This window comes from Erpetoichthys calabaricus, chromosome 9 (assembly GCF_900747795.2).
Source record: "Erpetoichthys calabaricus chromosome 9, fErpCal1.3, whole genome shotgun sequence".
Lineage (NCBI taxonomy): Eukaryota > Metazoa > Chordata > Cladistia > Polypteriformes > Polypteridae > Erpetoichthys > Erpetoichthys calabaricus.
Genome location: NC_041402.2, coordinates 158,084,793 through 158,100,686, shown reverse-complemented (window position 1 = coordinate 158,100,686; position 15,894 = coordinate 158,084,793). Strand labels below are relative to the sequence as shown.

The following is a 15,894-nucleotide window of genomic DNA, read 5'->3' as shown; positions in this document are numbered from 1 at the left end:
TGGTTTCTACTGTGTGGCAAAAGCTTACAGGATAGGCTCCAGCTTCATGTGACCTGGAATAAGATTAAGCAGATTTGAACATGTAATATTATGATTTCACAGCATCTTACCAAACTCTAATCTTCAGTCCATAGGTGTACAGTAAATCAATTTAATTGTACAATGTATTTTCATTTAAGCCTGAGGAAAGATGAAAAAAGCAAACACAATGCAAAAGTAAGCTGTGACCATGGAACAATGCAGAGGGAAAAATGGTACAGAGGAGCAGGGAAGGAGCAGGATTAGTGAAGAACAAAAGAGGGACAGCAGTCTAGACCGCCATGCAACCTAAATCTGCTCTCTGTTATCATTTGGGGCCCAAAGCATTACTACAGTATGGAAGGGAGCTACCACCTTGGATCATTTCAGTCACCAATACCTCACAGATGTCTTCAACATGAAAATATAGGGTAACACTAAAACACTGGACAAACAGTTCTTGGATATCTAAGGAGGACATTCTGAGACTTCTAGGATGATGTTAGCCTTGTAAGTGATGTTATCCACATACCCTATAAACCTAAACTGTAGACATCTATATTGAAATGGCTGAAATGGCTGGGGGTGTCATCAGAGCTCAGTAGTTAGCACTGCTGCTTTATGGATCCAGTCTCCTGAGATAGAATCCTGTGCGTGGATGTTGTTTGTGTGGTGTTGTGCGGTGTCTACACATTCATTCTTAGATTTTCCTCCCACATCCTCAAAGACACGTTGGTGAGGCTAAGCTGTTCCCTAACCCTAACCCTTACACTCAGCACTTTTGGCATAAGCTTTAATTCACCCCGTCCCCAACTCTACACTTTGCGATAAATTAGATTAAGTGGGCTTCAGAATGTTAGGTTATTTTAGTCGTCCAACTAGCTATTTTTGAAGATAAAATCTAATAGTCCCAGCCTAATAGTACAAAATATGCTTACCAAAATACGATTGTTCAGCATTTATTAAGTCACTCTACACAGACGTAACATGCTTAGTGAATATCAGAGTTTGTGCAGTGGGCTGGCGCCCTGCCCGGGGTTTGTTCCTGCCTTGTGCCCTGTGTTGGCTGGGATTGGCTCCAGCAGACCACCGTGACCCAGTGTTAGTATATAGCGGGTTGGATAATGGATGGATGGATGGATATCAGAGTTTATGAGGTTTTTCCATTTTTAAGCCATAAGGGGTCTAAACCTGTCAAACATAGGAGAACAATAGGAGAAAAAATACAGCCAGTCCTGAATTGGACACTAAGCTGCCATAAGAATACTTTACCATTACACAGTTAAATAAGAACCATGGTTAATAAAACAAACATGAGGATGGGATGTAGGTGGAAAGCAAAATGCTAGAGATGCTGGTAAGAGGAGAACATACAAACTCCACCAAGGCTGGTCAATAGCACTAAAATAAATGAACACGGGGTTGACAAGTGTCCACCGCACTGCACATTGGTAACACTGACTGTGTTTCTCTCTGCAATTCTGGATATTGTAGTACCCGGTCAGTGTGACTGTTTAAAGTAGCCATTGATGGTAATTTCCAGCATGACGGAAATGTCATTACATAATTATAGATCAGCAGAGGCCTACTGCTCATTGAACTACATCACTGTGCACAACATCATTTTATTCTCATACAATAGTGCTTGTTTCCATTGTCCTTTTAAATGTTTATTTATTTATTTCTTGGATTATAAATATTTGTTTTATAAGAACTGCATAATCTCTAGAAGCATGACGAGTTTGGCTTAAATCAGAATATACTTTGCAATGATCATGAGAAGCCTAGCTTGTCATGAAGCTGCTGGCTGACTACATATGAATTGTATATATAGTGTATGACTATAAACTATATATGTTGTCCTAGAAAGCTGATTCAGTTCATCTGGACATAGTTCTTTTCCAGGGAGATACGTTACATCACTCATCCAAGTGACTTACTCAGTGACTTCTTGAACTATGTCCAGATGAACTGAATCAACTTTCTAGAATTTCCTTACCTGGATTATTGAGCATGCATCGAGATATACAGTAATCCCTCCTCCATCGCGGGGGTTGCGTTCCAGAGCCACCCGCGAAATAAGAAAATCCGCGAAGTAGAAACCATATGTTTATATGGTTATTTTTATATTGTCATGCTTGGGTCACAGATTTGCGCAGAAACACAGGTGGTTGTAGAGAGACAGGAACGTTATTCAAACACTGCAAACAAACATTTGTCTCTTTTTCAAAAGTTTAAACTGTGCTCCATGACAAGACAGAGATGACAGTTCTGTCTCACAATTAAAAGAATGCAAACATATCTCTTCAAAGGAGTGCGCGTCAGGAGCACTGAATGTCAGAAAGTGAGAGAAAACCAAACAAATCAATAGGGCTGTTTGGCTTTTAAGTATGCGAAGCACCGCCGGTACAAAGCTGTTGAAGGCGGCAGCTCACACCCCCTCCGTCAGGAGCAGGGAGAGACAGAGAGACAGAGGAAAACAACAAACAGTGAAAAATCAATACGTGCCCTTTGAGCTTTTAAGTATGCGAAGCACCGTGCAGCATGTCGCTTCAGGAAGCAGCTGCACACAGAAGGTAGCAACGTGAAGATAATCTTTCAGCATTTTTAGACTAGTGTCCATAGCGTCTAGGTGTGCGAACAGCCCCCCTGCTCACACTCCCTACGTCAGGATCAGAGAAAGTCAGCGCAAGAGAGAGAGAGAGAGAGAGAGAGAAACAAAAGTACGTTGGGTAGCTTCTCAGCCATCTGCCAATAGCGTCCCTTGTATGAAATCAACTGGGCAAACCAACTGAGGAAGCATGTACCAGAAAAGACCCATTGTCCTCAGAAATCCGCGAACCAGCAAAAAATCCGCGATATATATTTAAATATGCTTACATATAAAATCGCGATAGAGTGAAGCCGCGAAAGGCGAAGCGCGATATAGCGAGGGATCACTGTATATGTTGTCACACACATGCACAAAGGAGCCACTCAATGGGGTAAATAGGGATAGAGAGCCGGGTCAGGGGTTGACAAATTGCACTAATCTCTTTTCTTCACTCCTCTGCAGATCATCTGAAGGGAAAACCACCTGATGCCAACCAGGTGCCACTTCTGCCTCCAGACCACACCCTCTTACTGACCTCATTTCCATCTGTTCCTTGGACCTCCCTCTTCCTTCCCACTACCTATAAAAACCAACCTCTCCAGTTGCCTCTCTAGTTTAGTCCCGTGCTGGACTCAGTCTACAAAGATTACTCAGTGGCAAGTCCTCAAATTTGCAGCAGAGAATTTACAATAAATGGGATAGAACCCCAAACCTTTTTCTGTTTGTCTTGTGCTCCTTTTACAATGTATATATGTGCTTACTATATATAAAGACATACTGTATATAAAGACAGAGAGAAAGAGCAACAGAGAGTGAGGCATACAGTTTAATGGCCTGAAGATGACCAGAAAGGCCAAAGTAACTAAAGAAAACAAAGTAGATGAACATCAAAGGAAACACCAAAAAAGGCACATAAGGGTTAAAAATAACAAAACCTAAATCTCCCGACCTTGTTATTTACCCCTTTCTTAGTTCACTTCAATTTCAACCATCTCTCGTCAGTTGTAACACCTTTGCCTACAGTATCAAGCCACTGACAGTGGGTTCCTCTCACCTCCAGGCTCCATATATTCTGAATGCTAGTGTTTTTTTAAGCCTGAAACCATGAACCCATCAGGGTAAGCATTTCCCAAGTACTCAGAGGTGTGCTGGTACCCCTGAGAAAGCCTACCCCAGCCCTACAGGCTCTCTATATCAGAGTTTGACTGGGAATGGCAAGACTGTCAGTCCTCTCCAATATAGTTTAATGTGACCTGGAAGACATTAATTAAGATAGAAGACTACCATAACGTGGGATGTAATGCCATGTTAATTTAAAGAGTTGGATGCAAATGCAATTTTTTAGATCTCCATTTGTGCTTCATTTCTTCAACAAATTCATGGTGAAATGGTACAGTGGTTAGTATCACTGCTTGCTGGCCCGGTGTCATGGTTTCCCATGGTTTTCTATCTACGGAATACGGTATATACAAGTCATCAGCTTATTTAATGGCAATTTTCTAGGTTTACCCAGATTAGTGTGTTGTCCCTAGATATTTATCCTTGTTTTCAAAGACTTTGGGGTGTGACACATTCTTCTCATGTTACCTGAAACCACCACTAACCACATTTTCTTTGGCCTCCGTCTTGGCCTCATCCCCTTCACTGCTACTTTGATGCACCCCTTCATCCAGTGACCACATGAACAAACTACCTTAGTATGTTTCTCCACAACAAATCTTTTTTCTTAATTCAGCATTCACTTTCCTCCATGACACTCCATATATTCATCTGATCTTTCTCATCTCTGCTCTTTCGAGCTCTGCTTCATGTCTCAGTCCCATAGAGTATACTACTTCTCACAGAGCTTTCACAAAATTGTCTCTTCAATGTCAGAGTGGCTCATTTAGATAATGCGTGTCTACTGTACATATATGTATTATACTGTATATATATACACACACACACATACATACATACATAAATGTACACACATACAGTGGTTGAATTCTGCCCTTTGTGTCTAAATATTGCAAGTGAGATCCAGTCTCCAACGGTAATATTCTGTCTGTACTTTAAAATCATTACTTTCTGGGTGCTCCTCTTAGATGGTGTTGAAATCTGAAGCAAGTTTATATCCTTCTGTTCTGAGATTGCTGAGCTCCCAAGTGCAAATATACTGTATTTATTCACAATCAGAGCAGAGGCAAAGATAAGCCCTGGCATGCCAGATTAATCCTTTGACCACAATGGTTTCTCTGCACTCAAAATATCTTTAAAAATTTACATTCCCCACTGCACATTCACCATCAGCTCATTTTTCAAGGCCCATTTTTTAATCATAACATAACATAACATTCTCAAGCCCACTTAATCCAATTCAAGGGCGCGGAGGGCCAGAGCCTAACGTATAATCATGGAAGGTTGATTTGCATCCAGAGTTGAGCTTGGTTTCACAATGTGTGAGACTGCACCCAAAATGAGATCTCAGTCTGTTAATGGGTACACATACTGAACATCAGAGCAAAATAAAAGTGTGTAAATCTGGGCTGTGACGGGAAGTAAATAGACTCGGAGACTGATATATGACAGCACACAGATTGAACAAAACAACACAACAATTCAATTTCACGATCCAAGTGTGGATGCAACCTTCAAGCACCCCATCCAGGATGTGTACCGATCAGCCATAAAGTGTGTGCACCTCCTTTATCAGTACAAGTTCTTCACAAGTTCTCCACGCCAATCCTTACCTATCAGTCAGTATAAAAAATGTTCAGACATGGAAAGCTAATCAGTTTTGCAAAAAGATGTCAAGTCCCATAGGAGGTAATATAAAGTATAGGGCTAAAAGAGGCTCTCACCTAGTAACCCAGACCAATAATTGAAGGTTTGCCGTAAAACCCAATTGGTTTTTAATCTGATTTAATCCAAACACGTCCAAATGTCAAGCGCATGATTATGAACCGGCTTTATCTGCTTTTCATTCTAAAAAGGTCAAGTAAAAGCTTACTTCTCACACAATAAAGAATAAATATACTGGATGAGGTGAGTGATGATAGGTGATTTGCTACTAGAGTTCAACACTGGATGAGACACTTATGTTGCTAGAGCATAGGTTAAGTATGACGTCAAATCTGCAGTTCCAATTTCAAAGGATATTTTTCCTCTGTGTCTAACAGTCATTGGAAGTTACAAGAGAAACTCACCCATTAAACATAAGGGTTCAATTTAACCATATGCTAAAACCTGGGATCATATTTATGGCCGTTGCTTTGATTTGTAATGATTTACAACAGTGGTAAACACTTCTACCACAGGATTCCAGGAGGCTAGACTTTAGTTCCAGCCTGTTTGCTCACTCTGATGAGTTTGTATGTTTTTTCCCATGTTTAAAGGTTATTTTTTCTGAGTACTTTGGTTTTGGTTCCATATGCCTAAAAAATGGTGCTGGTGTAAGTGATGTGGCCTGCAATAGACTGAGAACTTCCATCCAATCTTGCTGGAAAAGACTATAGTACTGTGAATCCCTGAACTGGATGAAGCTGGTTCAATAATATGTAAAAAATAGTTTGGGTTTTCGAGACAGGATCTGGTAAGTGTTATAATGATTCCTTATGTCAAAAGGGTTAAACACTCATTTTAACGCTAACAATCATAAGAAGCTCTTAAATTTCCTAATGGAGCTGCAATTTGTCCGTATTGCTCAATTTACCACTAACTGATCAAAGAGGCTTTTTAAATTGAATGCATTATAGCACCATTTTGAGCACAGCTCAAAGCACGAGGCTGAACAAAAGCAAAAGCTATATACCTAAAGTATAGCTGTACGCCTATAAAAAGTACTCTCCCCCTTGGAAGTATTCACATTTTATTGTTATACAACACTGAATTACAGCAGATTTCATTTGACTTTCTTGACACTGATCAACTGGAAAAGACTGAACACAAATCTCAGTGGTCTAAATTAATTAAAAATGTAATCCCCCTGCCAATATCCGATCACATAAGCATTCACCTCTTTTAATTTGACACACATAAATCATCACTGATGTAGTCAACTGAATTAGTTCAATTAAGATCGCCTGTCTGGAGTTTTATTTGATTGTAGTATAACCACATCTGATCCGGAAGGTCCAACATGTGGTGAGTCAGTATGGTGGACTAACTTTCTGTACACGATGAAGACAAAAGAACACTTCAATCTACTCTGTTAAAGCACAAGTTAAAGCATGGATACAAGAAAATATCCAGATCACTGAATATCCTTTAAAGTCCAGTTAAATCAATCATTGAGAAATGGAAAGAGTATGGCACAGATGGAAATCTGTCCAGGGTAGACCAACTACAAAAACTAAATGATCGTGTAAGAAGACTAGTGAGGGAGGCCATCAAGAAATCCGTGTGAACAATGAAAGAGTTACAAGCTACAGTGATTTAGGCTGGAGAGACTGTGCAGAAAACAGCTGTTGCCTGGGTGCTTTACCAGTTGTAACTTTATGGTAGACTAGCAAAGAGAAAGCCAATGTTTAAAAATGAACACTCAAGATACCTTAGGTGTAGATTGGCAGAAGGAAAATGGGAAACTGCGAAGAGAGCTGGGAGAAGGTTCTATGGTATGACAAGCGTTTTGGCCACAAGACACCACACACATTATCAAAAACACACAATCCCCACTGTGTAGCTGTGCGGATACTTTTCAGGAAGGGTTGAAGATAAAGTTAATGCAGCAAAATATGGGGAAATCCTGGAGGGGAAAAAAACCTGCACCCTGATTTGATTTCTAGCAAGACAACAACCTCAAGTACAAAACCAGTGTTAGAAAGGAATGGCTTAAAAACAACGATATTAATGTCCTGGAGTGGTCACGTCAGAGTTCATATCTCAGTTCAACTGAGAATTTGTGGCTGGTCTGGAAAAGGGTTGATCACTCATGATCCACATGCAATAGGGCCTGAGCAGTTTTGCAAAGAAGAATCCGGAAATATGGCTGACTCACATAGACTCGAGGCTGTCATGGCTGACAGAGGTGCATCTACAAAATGCTGGCTTAAATGCTTACATACTTATGCAATCAATTATTTTGTGTTTTAGATTTGTTATTAATTTAGACCACATTGCAGAGATCCGTTTTCACATAGAGATTAAAGAGTGTCAAAAAGCCAAATTAAATCCACTGTGAGTTAATACAGAATAACGATAAAATTTGAAAACAACTAATGGATGAATACTTTTTGCAGTTATTGTATCATGGTACACCTAAAGCACGAGACTAATAACTGAAAATAAGTTTAGTCTCCATGCTTACAAGTTATTGGATAGTATCTCTACAAAGTGGCAAGTCTCAGGGGCGGTGTCAGCAGGTTATGGGTGAGAAAAACACAAAGTCCTGAAGAGGGGACGCGTTTCTGAACAAAGACAACAGATTTATGGCATTTAGTCAGTAACATGGGCAGACTCCTCTGTTATATGAGATTTAAGCCACAAGGCAGCTAAGAATATGACAAAGCTGTTTGGTGTAGAACATGGCATCCATTAAGTTGTAGAGATTCTATTACACAACGGTTTCAAGACCTATTCAATTTTAATGTTAGTGACCTGATAGAAAGTGCCAAAACATTTATTAACTGGGAATGTATTTATCTTGCAATACCTGTGAGAATTAACATTGTTAAAATGAACATCCTTCTAAAATTCCAATAACTTTTACAATATACACTAAAAATCCTTCTCTGAAAGTGTGAATGTCTTAACTTCTAACCTTTGACATTTAACATAATATATTCACCCATTTTATCTAACGCCCCAGAGATCTTATTATCTTTAGATGCAAAAAAAGCATTTGATATGGTTGAATGGGACTATCTATTCACCACATTACACAAATTTGGGTTTGGCCAAAACATATGTGCATGGTTCAAACTACTTTATGCTAGTCTAGAAGCCTCAGTTCGTATTAATTACATTATTTCAGATAACTTCAAACAAGAAAGTGGGCACTCGACAAAGATGCCCTTTATCACCTTTGCTCTTTGCAATCACCCTTGAACCGTTGGCTGTATACTTTCGAAATGCATCAGAGGTAAAGGAGATTTTTAGAGAAGGACTTGAACAGAAAATATCACTATATGAAAGTATGTATGTAATTACAGTGTATCTTTATTCAATACTACTTCGTTCAAAGATTTAAAGAAGAAGGGTCCTGGCACTACCTAACTTGCAATTGTACTTTTTGGTTGCAATTACACTTATTATGAGATTTTGTTAGAATTTTTTGACCGGGTAAGGTATAATAATTAACTACACGATTATACTATCAGGTGATACTGGGGTGTAAAAGGGCTGCCCCACCATTTCACCAGACTCATCTCATTTTTCTTCCAATACAAGTTGCAGCAGACACACTAAGACACAAAGCTGGGGAGATTCTGCTCACCTTGGACACTCGATTCTCACATACACTCATACATACACAGTGAATTAGAAATAGAAAAATAAGAATAATAAGAATAAAGAATAGTTAGAAAAACTGGGTGAGTAGCGGGCAGAGTGACTTTGCCATTATATGTCAAATGCAGTATACCAGCCACCTGCCCACCACCACCCTCTCGGAAAGCCATGGTATTTCTTCACAAATAAAGCCAGACAGAAGGTAAAAGTTTGATTCTTTTTTATTTAAGAATATTGCTCACACAAACACACAAGCAGAAATAATCACAGGGTGAGTACAACACACAAGAACACACATACAGAAAGCAAAGGAAATTTCAGCAGTCCAGAGGAGGTGTTAGTAAAGGCATGGTCAGGTTTCTCCATTTATTTCTACTAAATTCCTCTCTTTCACTCTCTCACTGCAATTCTTGGTCACCCAATAGTCCTCTTCTCCTAATGGTGATTTTTCTGTGACTCCCAACCTATTCCAGCCTCCAACTAACATTGTTCTTGGATTTCTTCCCAGGAAATGGCTCTTCTTGAGGGGGCTTAATTGATGGGACATAAGTGGCACCTGTGTCTATACTTCTGCACAATACACTGTTTTTTCAGATAAACTGTGTTTGGTTCAATCCAGTGCTATAAGCCACTATCTATTAGGTGTGTGGTATCAGAGCGACCGGCGGAGTGGGCCCTTCAGAGTTCTAACTGCCCCAGCTACTTTCCTTACTTTACCCTACATTACAAATGAGAACACCTTTCTGTCTGTTAATCCATCTGAAATTCTTCAACCTCATGTCCTTCCTCAGTTCTCCTTAGACCTAATTTATGGGTTACTTTCCTTTAGCTCTGGAGAAAAAGCTTATGAATAAGCATCTGTCAGATTAAGCAAGAAAAGATACTTGCAGTATACTCTTAGGGGTCCTTCTGCTCAGTTTTATTTGAGGCTGGAAGCCATTATAATAGCATTTCTAGCTTCTGTTTAGAGCAATAACAAATGCAGCAGTTGAGCTGCAGCTGGGCTTCTTTTGTGATTTTAGTTTCATTTTAATTTAGTTTTGTTTTCATCTTGCATTTTTTGCTGCCTATTTTGCAGATTTCTGTATGTACAGATTCCAGTTCTGTTACTGAAACAATTGTTATTAAAACTAATACTGGAATATTTCTGTGTTTTACACTATCATCATTATTGCTTATTATAGGTGCCACCATCTTGTAATTTTTTTGTTAATGGTTGCTGTGATGAATTCCCAGGATTCACTAGGAGCGTGCAATGCATGACATCATTGACACGTTACTGAACCATCCAAGATTACGGATAAGTCAAAATAAACATTGCTTGTTGATGCATTTGTACAAGACTTTTTCTCTCTGATTTGAGCGTTCTAGCTCTTGCTTTCTTTGATTTCTGGTTATCATTTTGGCTAAGGTGACAGATTGGTTGGTTCTTTAATTACTGACTCACATGTTGCTTCTTGCTGCCTGTTATCTGTATGCCTGTCTTTTACAGACAGCATAATAGCTTTTTTATAGTCTTTTTTCATAAACCAAAATGTTTTAACTAGGCCCACACAAACATGTGTTGGTTTCCATCAGAGAGATTTATAGATAAAGAGAGAGAAACACCAAAACAACAAAAAGCAGGGGAACGACTTGGGGATGGCAGCATCACAGAAAGTGGGTACAATGAGAATAATGCAAAGCAAGAAGAACACAAATTTAAAAGCTTCTTCATGTTCTGCAGGTGCCCTACTCTACCCATCATATCCGACGATAAAGCCATACTGTATATGTTCAGCTTGACCCAGCCGTGCAGCATCTCAGCGTGAGAGAGTTTAAAAAGAAAGCAGGCAGTCACACACACATACATTACCAGTAGCCCCACATTTTATGCAACCTACATGCAAATAAAAATAAGAGCCCTGCCACTCCACATAATAAAAATACATCTGTTGTAAAATTTGTGTCTTAGTTAAGTAATATTGGTTCAGTATTTCCATCCAAATCTCCCCATCTAATAGGTAAGATGTGCCACACTCTTAGGAGTTACTCAAACTCAAGCTTAAAAATATTTATGCATACATGTATATTTATATATTTAAAAATGTGATCTCTTGCTATAAAGAGTCATTTCAAAGAAATTAATTTCAAATGTTGTAGTCCATTGGCTTTGACGGTGGTAACGTCGAATTGTGAAGTACGGGTTAAGAACAGAAGCTGGCTTAAACGTAGACAGCAAGATTGTTCCACCAAGCCCTGGGCGCTGAATAAAACAAGAGATGCTGGCGTCGCCACTTACACTGAACTTCAAGGTATTTTTGCGTCTGGAAGTCTTTCACAGCTGGATGATCCACCATGCATATGACAGGAACTCCATCATCATCCTTGGTGACGGTGAGAGTCACTTTACTAGTCACTGTGTACATTTTCTCATCATCTTCCTTGATTGAAGAGTTCCCTACAAAAGAAAGAGAGCAGTCAGTATACAGTGTTCCAAGCAGGCAAGGAAGAATCTGTCAAAAAATGTGGTTCGGAAAGAGGGAAAATAGATTTGGCCCATGTACACAATTATTTTCTTTTTTCTCAAAAATGGCCCATTTTAAAAATCGTTTACTGTAAATCAGAAAAAAAGTTCAAGCTTAGTATCATGTGCGCATAGTACAATGAAAATCTTACTTGCATGACTCCTCACAATAGTGACAGTGACGCCAAAATACAAGTAGTCTCCTTTACTGGAAATCATTATCATGGCATTGCTTTAAATAATACTGCACTGCAAGAACATTTCTTCACATGCAATTCAATTCAAAATAAGAACAATCATAAATGAAGAAAATAATTTCCCTAGTCTATCAGAGTAGGGAGGCATATTTTGGTCTTCTCAATCTTTTTGACAGCCGCAAGTGCTGTTGTCTATATTTGATTATTGGTGACCAGAATTACACACAGTACTTCAGACAGTAACTAATGAGTAATGGTTAACTCATACACTTTGACATCAACTTCCTGCTGACCCAGTGATGAAATTCTGGGGTTCTTAGAGACTTCTTATAGTATTCATGCGTTCTGCTCTTGAATTGAACCTGCTGGAGCAACCTGGCCTGGTACAAGTTGGCAGTTGTTTGAAATCTTCTACACTTATGGCTAATATACTGGACAACGGAATAGAATCCACTATGAAATTCTTTACTTTCATGATTTCATTTTCTAGACTTTGAATTCAGCCACCTGATTTAGATTTAATGATATTTATCCATAAGCTGCCATCTTGTTTATCTTTTAAATTTCTTATTTGCATTGCCTGAAAGATCAATATTACTTCAATGTAAATCCCTAAATCCTTTACAGAGTTTGCTTCTGTCAGGCCAGCATCACCCGTCTTGTATTTAATTAATATTCCTTTTTTTCCTGCATGCAGTACTTTACAGATTCCACAGATTCTAGCTCAGCCATTTCCATACAAGAAGAGGCCTTATCCTCAGCAATTTGCAATATGCACACGAGCCCAAATAATGTAAAATCTAGTTGTCTCACCACTGATAGCTATTGGTCCCTAGCCACATTATCTACAATAGAGAAATAGCTGGAGGGTGACAGTGATTGGACTGCTGCCCCAAAGGTCCAAGAGGAATGGATTTAGAATCATGTAATCTCCCCATGCTCACACAGGTTTTAACAGCGTGTATTGATTTACTTTCTACAACCCAAAGACTTACAGTCATGTGAAAAATTAAGTACACTCCATGACATGTTTTTTTCTTTTTAAACATTTGTGGACATATCAAGATTTGATTTAAATCATATTTGTAGATGAGGGTGATGCAATATAACAAACATCATGCCACATTTATATTTTGTACTCCAATTTGTATTTTAAATAAACATAAATACAAATTATTCATGTGTAAATAGTAAGTCCACCCCTCCATTTATCACTACCTCAAAAACCTCAAATTAGAATTGAGTGCAAATGATTAGAATATCATTAGAGGGGATCTTGGAGGAACCCGTCTTATTTAAACCTCAGACATTTAATTTGGTTTGCACTTTGTTGCTGATGTTTGTGTTATCACCATGCCAAGATCTAAAGAGCTCTCTGAGGCCTTCAGAAAGAAAGTCATAGATGCCTATGAGAGTGGGAAAGAATTTTAAAAAAGATCTCCAAATGACTTGAAATCAACCATTTCAGTGTCTGGTATATTATCCATAAGTGTAGAAGATTGCAAACAAATACCAACTTGTACAGGGATGGGTGCTCCAGCAAGGTTCAGTTGAAGAGCAGAATACAAGATACTGAATGAAGTCTCTAAGAGAGTGAGAGAGAGGTTAGGAGAACATCTCAGCATCACACTAGCTCAGATGAAATGGAACAGTGTGAGGTTTTTTTACAGTGGCTGGAGTGCCAATCCTGCCACCAACCCCAAAGTTTTCCCTGCAGATTGATGGGCTGGATGCAGGTTAACGTCACACCCAGGATGGAGCAACTGCACAAGTGGAATCACTTCTGGCATTTACAGGATTTGAACCAGCAACCTTCTGATTAAGAACACCAGAATTTCATCACAGGGCCAACAGGAAGCTCCTCCCACTGTTGATGTCAAGGTGTACTAGTTAACCAATGCAAAGAGGTTGCACAAATTAGATCTACATGCGAGGTGTGCTGGAAGTAAACCTTTGCTGTCAGAAAAAAATTTGGGGCAACACTAAAGTTTGCCCTTGAACACCTAGGTAAAGACTGGACTTCTGGAACAATGCGCTCTGGACAGACGAGGCATAGAATTATTTGGCCATAATACCAGAAGACATGTTTAGTGAAAATCAAAAATGGCATTTGACCAGAAGAACCTGATACCAAGTATTAAACATGGTGTTGGAAATGTTACAGTTCGGGGCAGCTTTGCTGCATCAGAGTCTGTGCGGCTAACCATCATAGAATCCACTATGAATTCTTTACCATACTAGAGAGAGCTTGAAGATCATGTGAAATCATCTGTCAGAACTCTGAAGAGCAACCAAAAGTGGACCTTTGCAACATGACAATGACCCTAAATATACCAGTAATTCCACCAAGCAGCAGCTAAAATGAAAGAAGTGCAGTGTTCTAGACTATTATGAATCCCATGAAGATGTCGTGAGGGAATTTGAAATAGGCTGTGAACATAAGACACCCCTGAAATATCAAACAGTCAGAGGTCGGTAAACAGTTATAGGAACTGCCTCCTTGAGGGGGCAATGGCAGCTATTACTTTTTCCACATCACAGAAATGGCCTATCTGTTCATTTTTTGTTGTATAAATTACTGCGGTCAAATTTTCAATGTATATTTATACATAATTATATCACCTTTAGCTAAAGACACTCTTTAAATGCAGATCGAATCTTGATATGTCCACAAATATTCAAAAAGAGCAAAAAACATTTTGTAGGATGTATTTACTTTTTGCACATGACTGTTCATCTTAGGTCATGTGGACAATGACTTGGAGTAGAATGGCAGAGTGAGTGTACGTATGCCCTGTAACAGACTGGCACCATTCCAGGACTGGTTCTCTGATGCTGCCAGGATATATGCCAGCTCCCCTTTAACTAAAAACTGGATTAGTAAGTGATTGTGTGTACAGCAGAAATAGACCTGTAATATTTTCTGGAATGAAGGAATAGCTGAATCTGGAAAAGGCTAACCTTCTATAAATCCATATACTCATTTTTCTAAAACCAACCATTAATCCAGATTTTGGAGTTACAGGATATCCTGACAGCAGAAAACATTGCTGTTCACATTCATGCTCACACTAAAACTCAAGCCCACTGATGATGGGCTAGTTAAAAAATGGCAAAGGTCGAAAAATGGACAATCAACATAACTGCATGTCTGTGGAGTAGGCGAAGAAACAAGCATACCTGGAAGAAATCAATAAGTACATGGAACGAATCCTCAAACTATATATGGAAAGCATCACAGTCAGAAATCAAGCCAGCGGTGTAGCACTGTCAGATAATAATGACTTCCACTAATCCACAGAGCTTCCCAAAGGTCAACCATTTTTTTAAAGAATAGGTACTACAAAGAATATAAACTGTTGGTGATTCAGAAGACAAGGGCAATGTTAGAAAACCTGCACTTAAACACAAAACATAAATGCAGTAAACGGGACTCTTTGCACACAAATATTATCTGAGTGGCACAAAAAATGATTCTGTTTTTCAATAAAGTAAAAATAGAAGAACAGTTGGAGAGTAACATACACCAGATTTGCCATTTTCTCCGATAGGTGTGGCACAAAGGACTGTTCTGTTCAAAATAGTTCCATTACGGTAGGTTTTATCGTTGAGATTTACTTGATATCATTTTTCGACCACTGAGCTTGTCAAAGTATTTATTGCCATTCTTGTTATGGAGCAGCAACTTTCCAAGATGTACCTTTACTTGATAGCATCTGCCAATTTGTAGCATCCAGAGTTTTGCATAGCCTCCTCTGTAAACTGGATGATCATGGAAGGATCCAACATGAAAATGTTTCAGATTCAGTTGATCTGAACACTTCGCTTATCCAGGATTACCTCCACTAGTTGAGATGGCCAAGATGTGGTATCAAAGTGCTTTCAGTTTCAAAACGTTTGTACTAGAAGAACCATTCATGTTACCAACTGTACAAAAGATCTTGCCAAGATGAAGAAGGAAGGGTTTTTCATTTACCATTTTGCTAATACAGAAGATCAGCTTTCCAGAAGACACAGCAACATATTGTTCCATTTCACTACTAGATGATGTTTCCAAATGTTGTACTGAAGTGCTTCTGATAACATTTCACCAGTAGCTACATTCCCCCTGGACTTGCTTCCATTAAAGTATGTCCAGAAGTTGAGCTGGC

General features: G+C 39.0%; 1 protein-coding gene and 1 long non-coding RNA gene across 6 annotated transcripts in view; one reads left to right on the top strand and one right to left on the bottom strand.

Moving 5' to 3' along the window:
* Positions 1-15,894, bottom strand: part of cadm1a (cell adhesion molecule 1a) — a 1,142,366-nt gene that overhangs the window by 197,115 nt on the left and 929,357 nt on the right. For all 5 annotated transcript variants that reach the window (XM_051932362.1, XM_051932363.1, XM_051932359.1 and 2 more), the window contains one exon: positions 11,322-11,480. In XM_051932362.1, the coding sequence (XP_051788322.1) occupies positions 11,322-11,480 (159 nt within the window). The remainder of the gene's footprint in view (positions 1-11,321; positions 11,481-15,894) is intronic.
* LOC127529257 (uncharacterized) overlaps positions 1-15,894 on the top strand; it is a 311,661-nt gene that overhangs the window by 127,548 nt on the left and 168,219 nt on the right. The window lies entirely within an intron of this gene.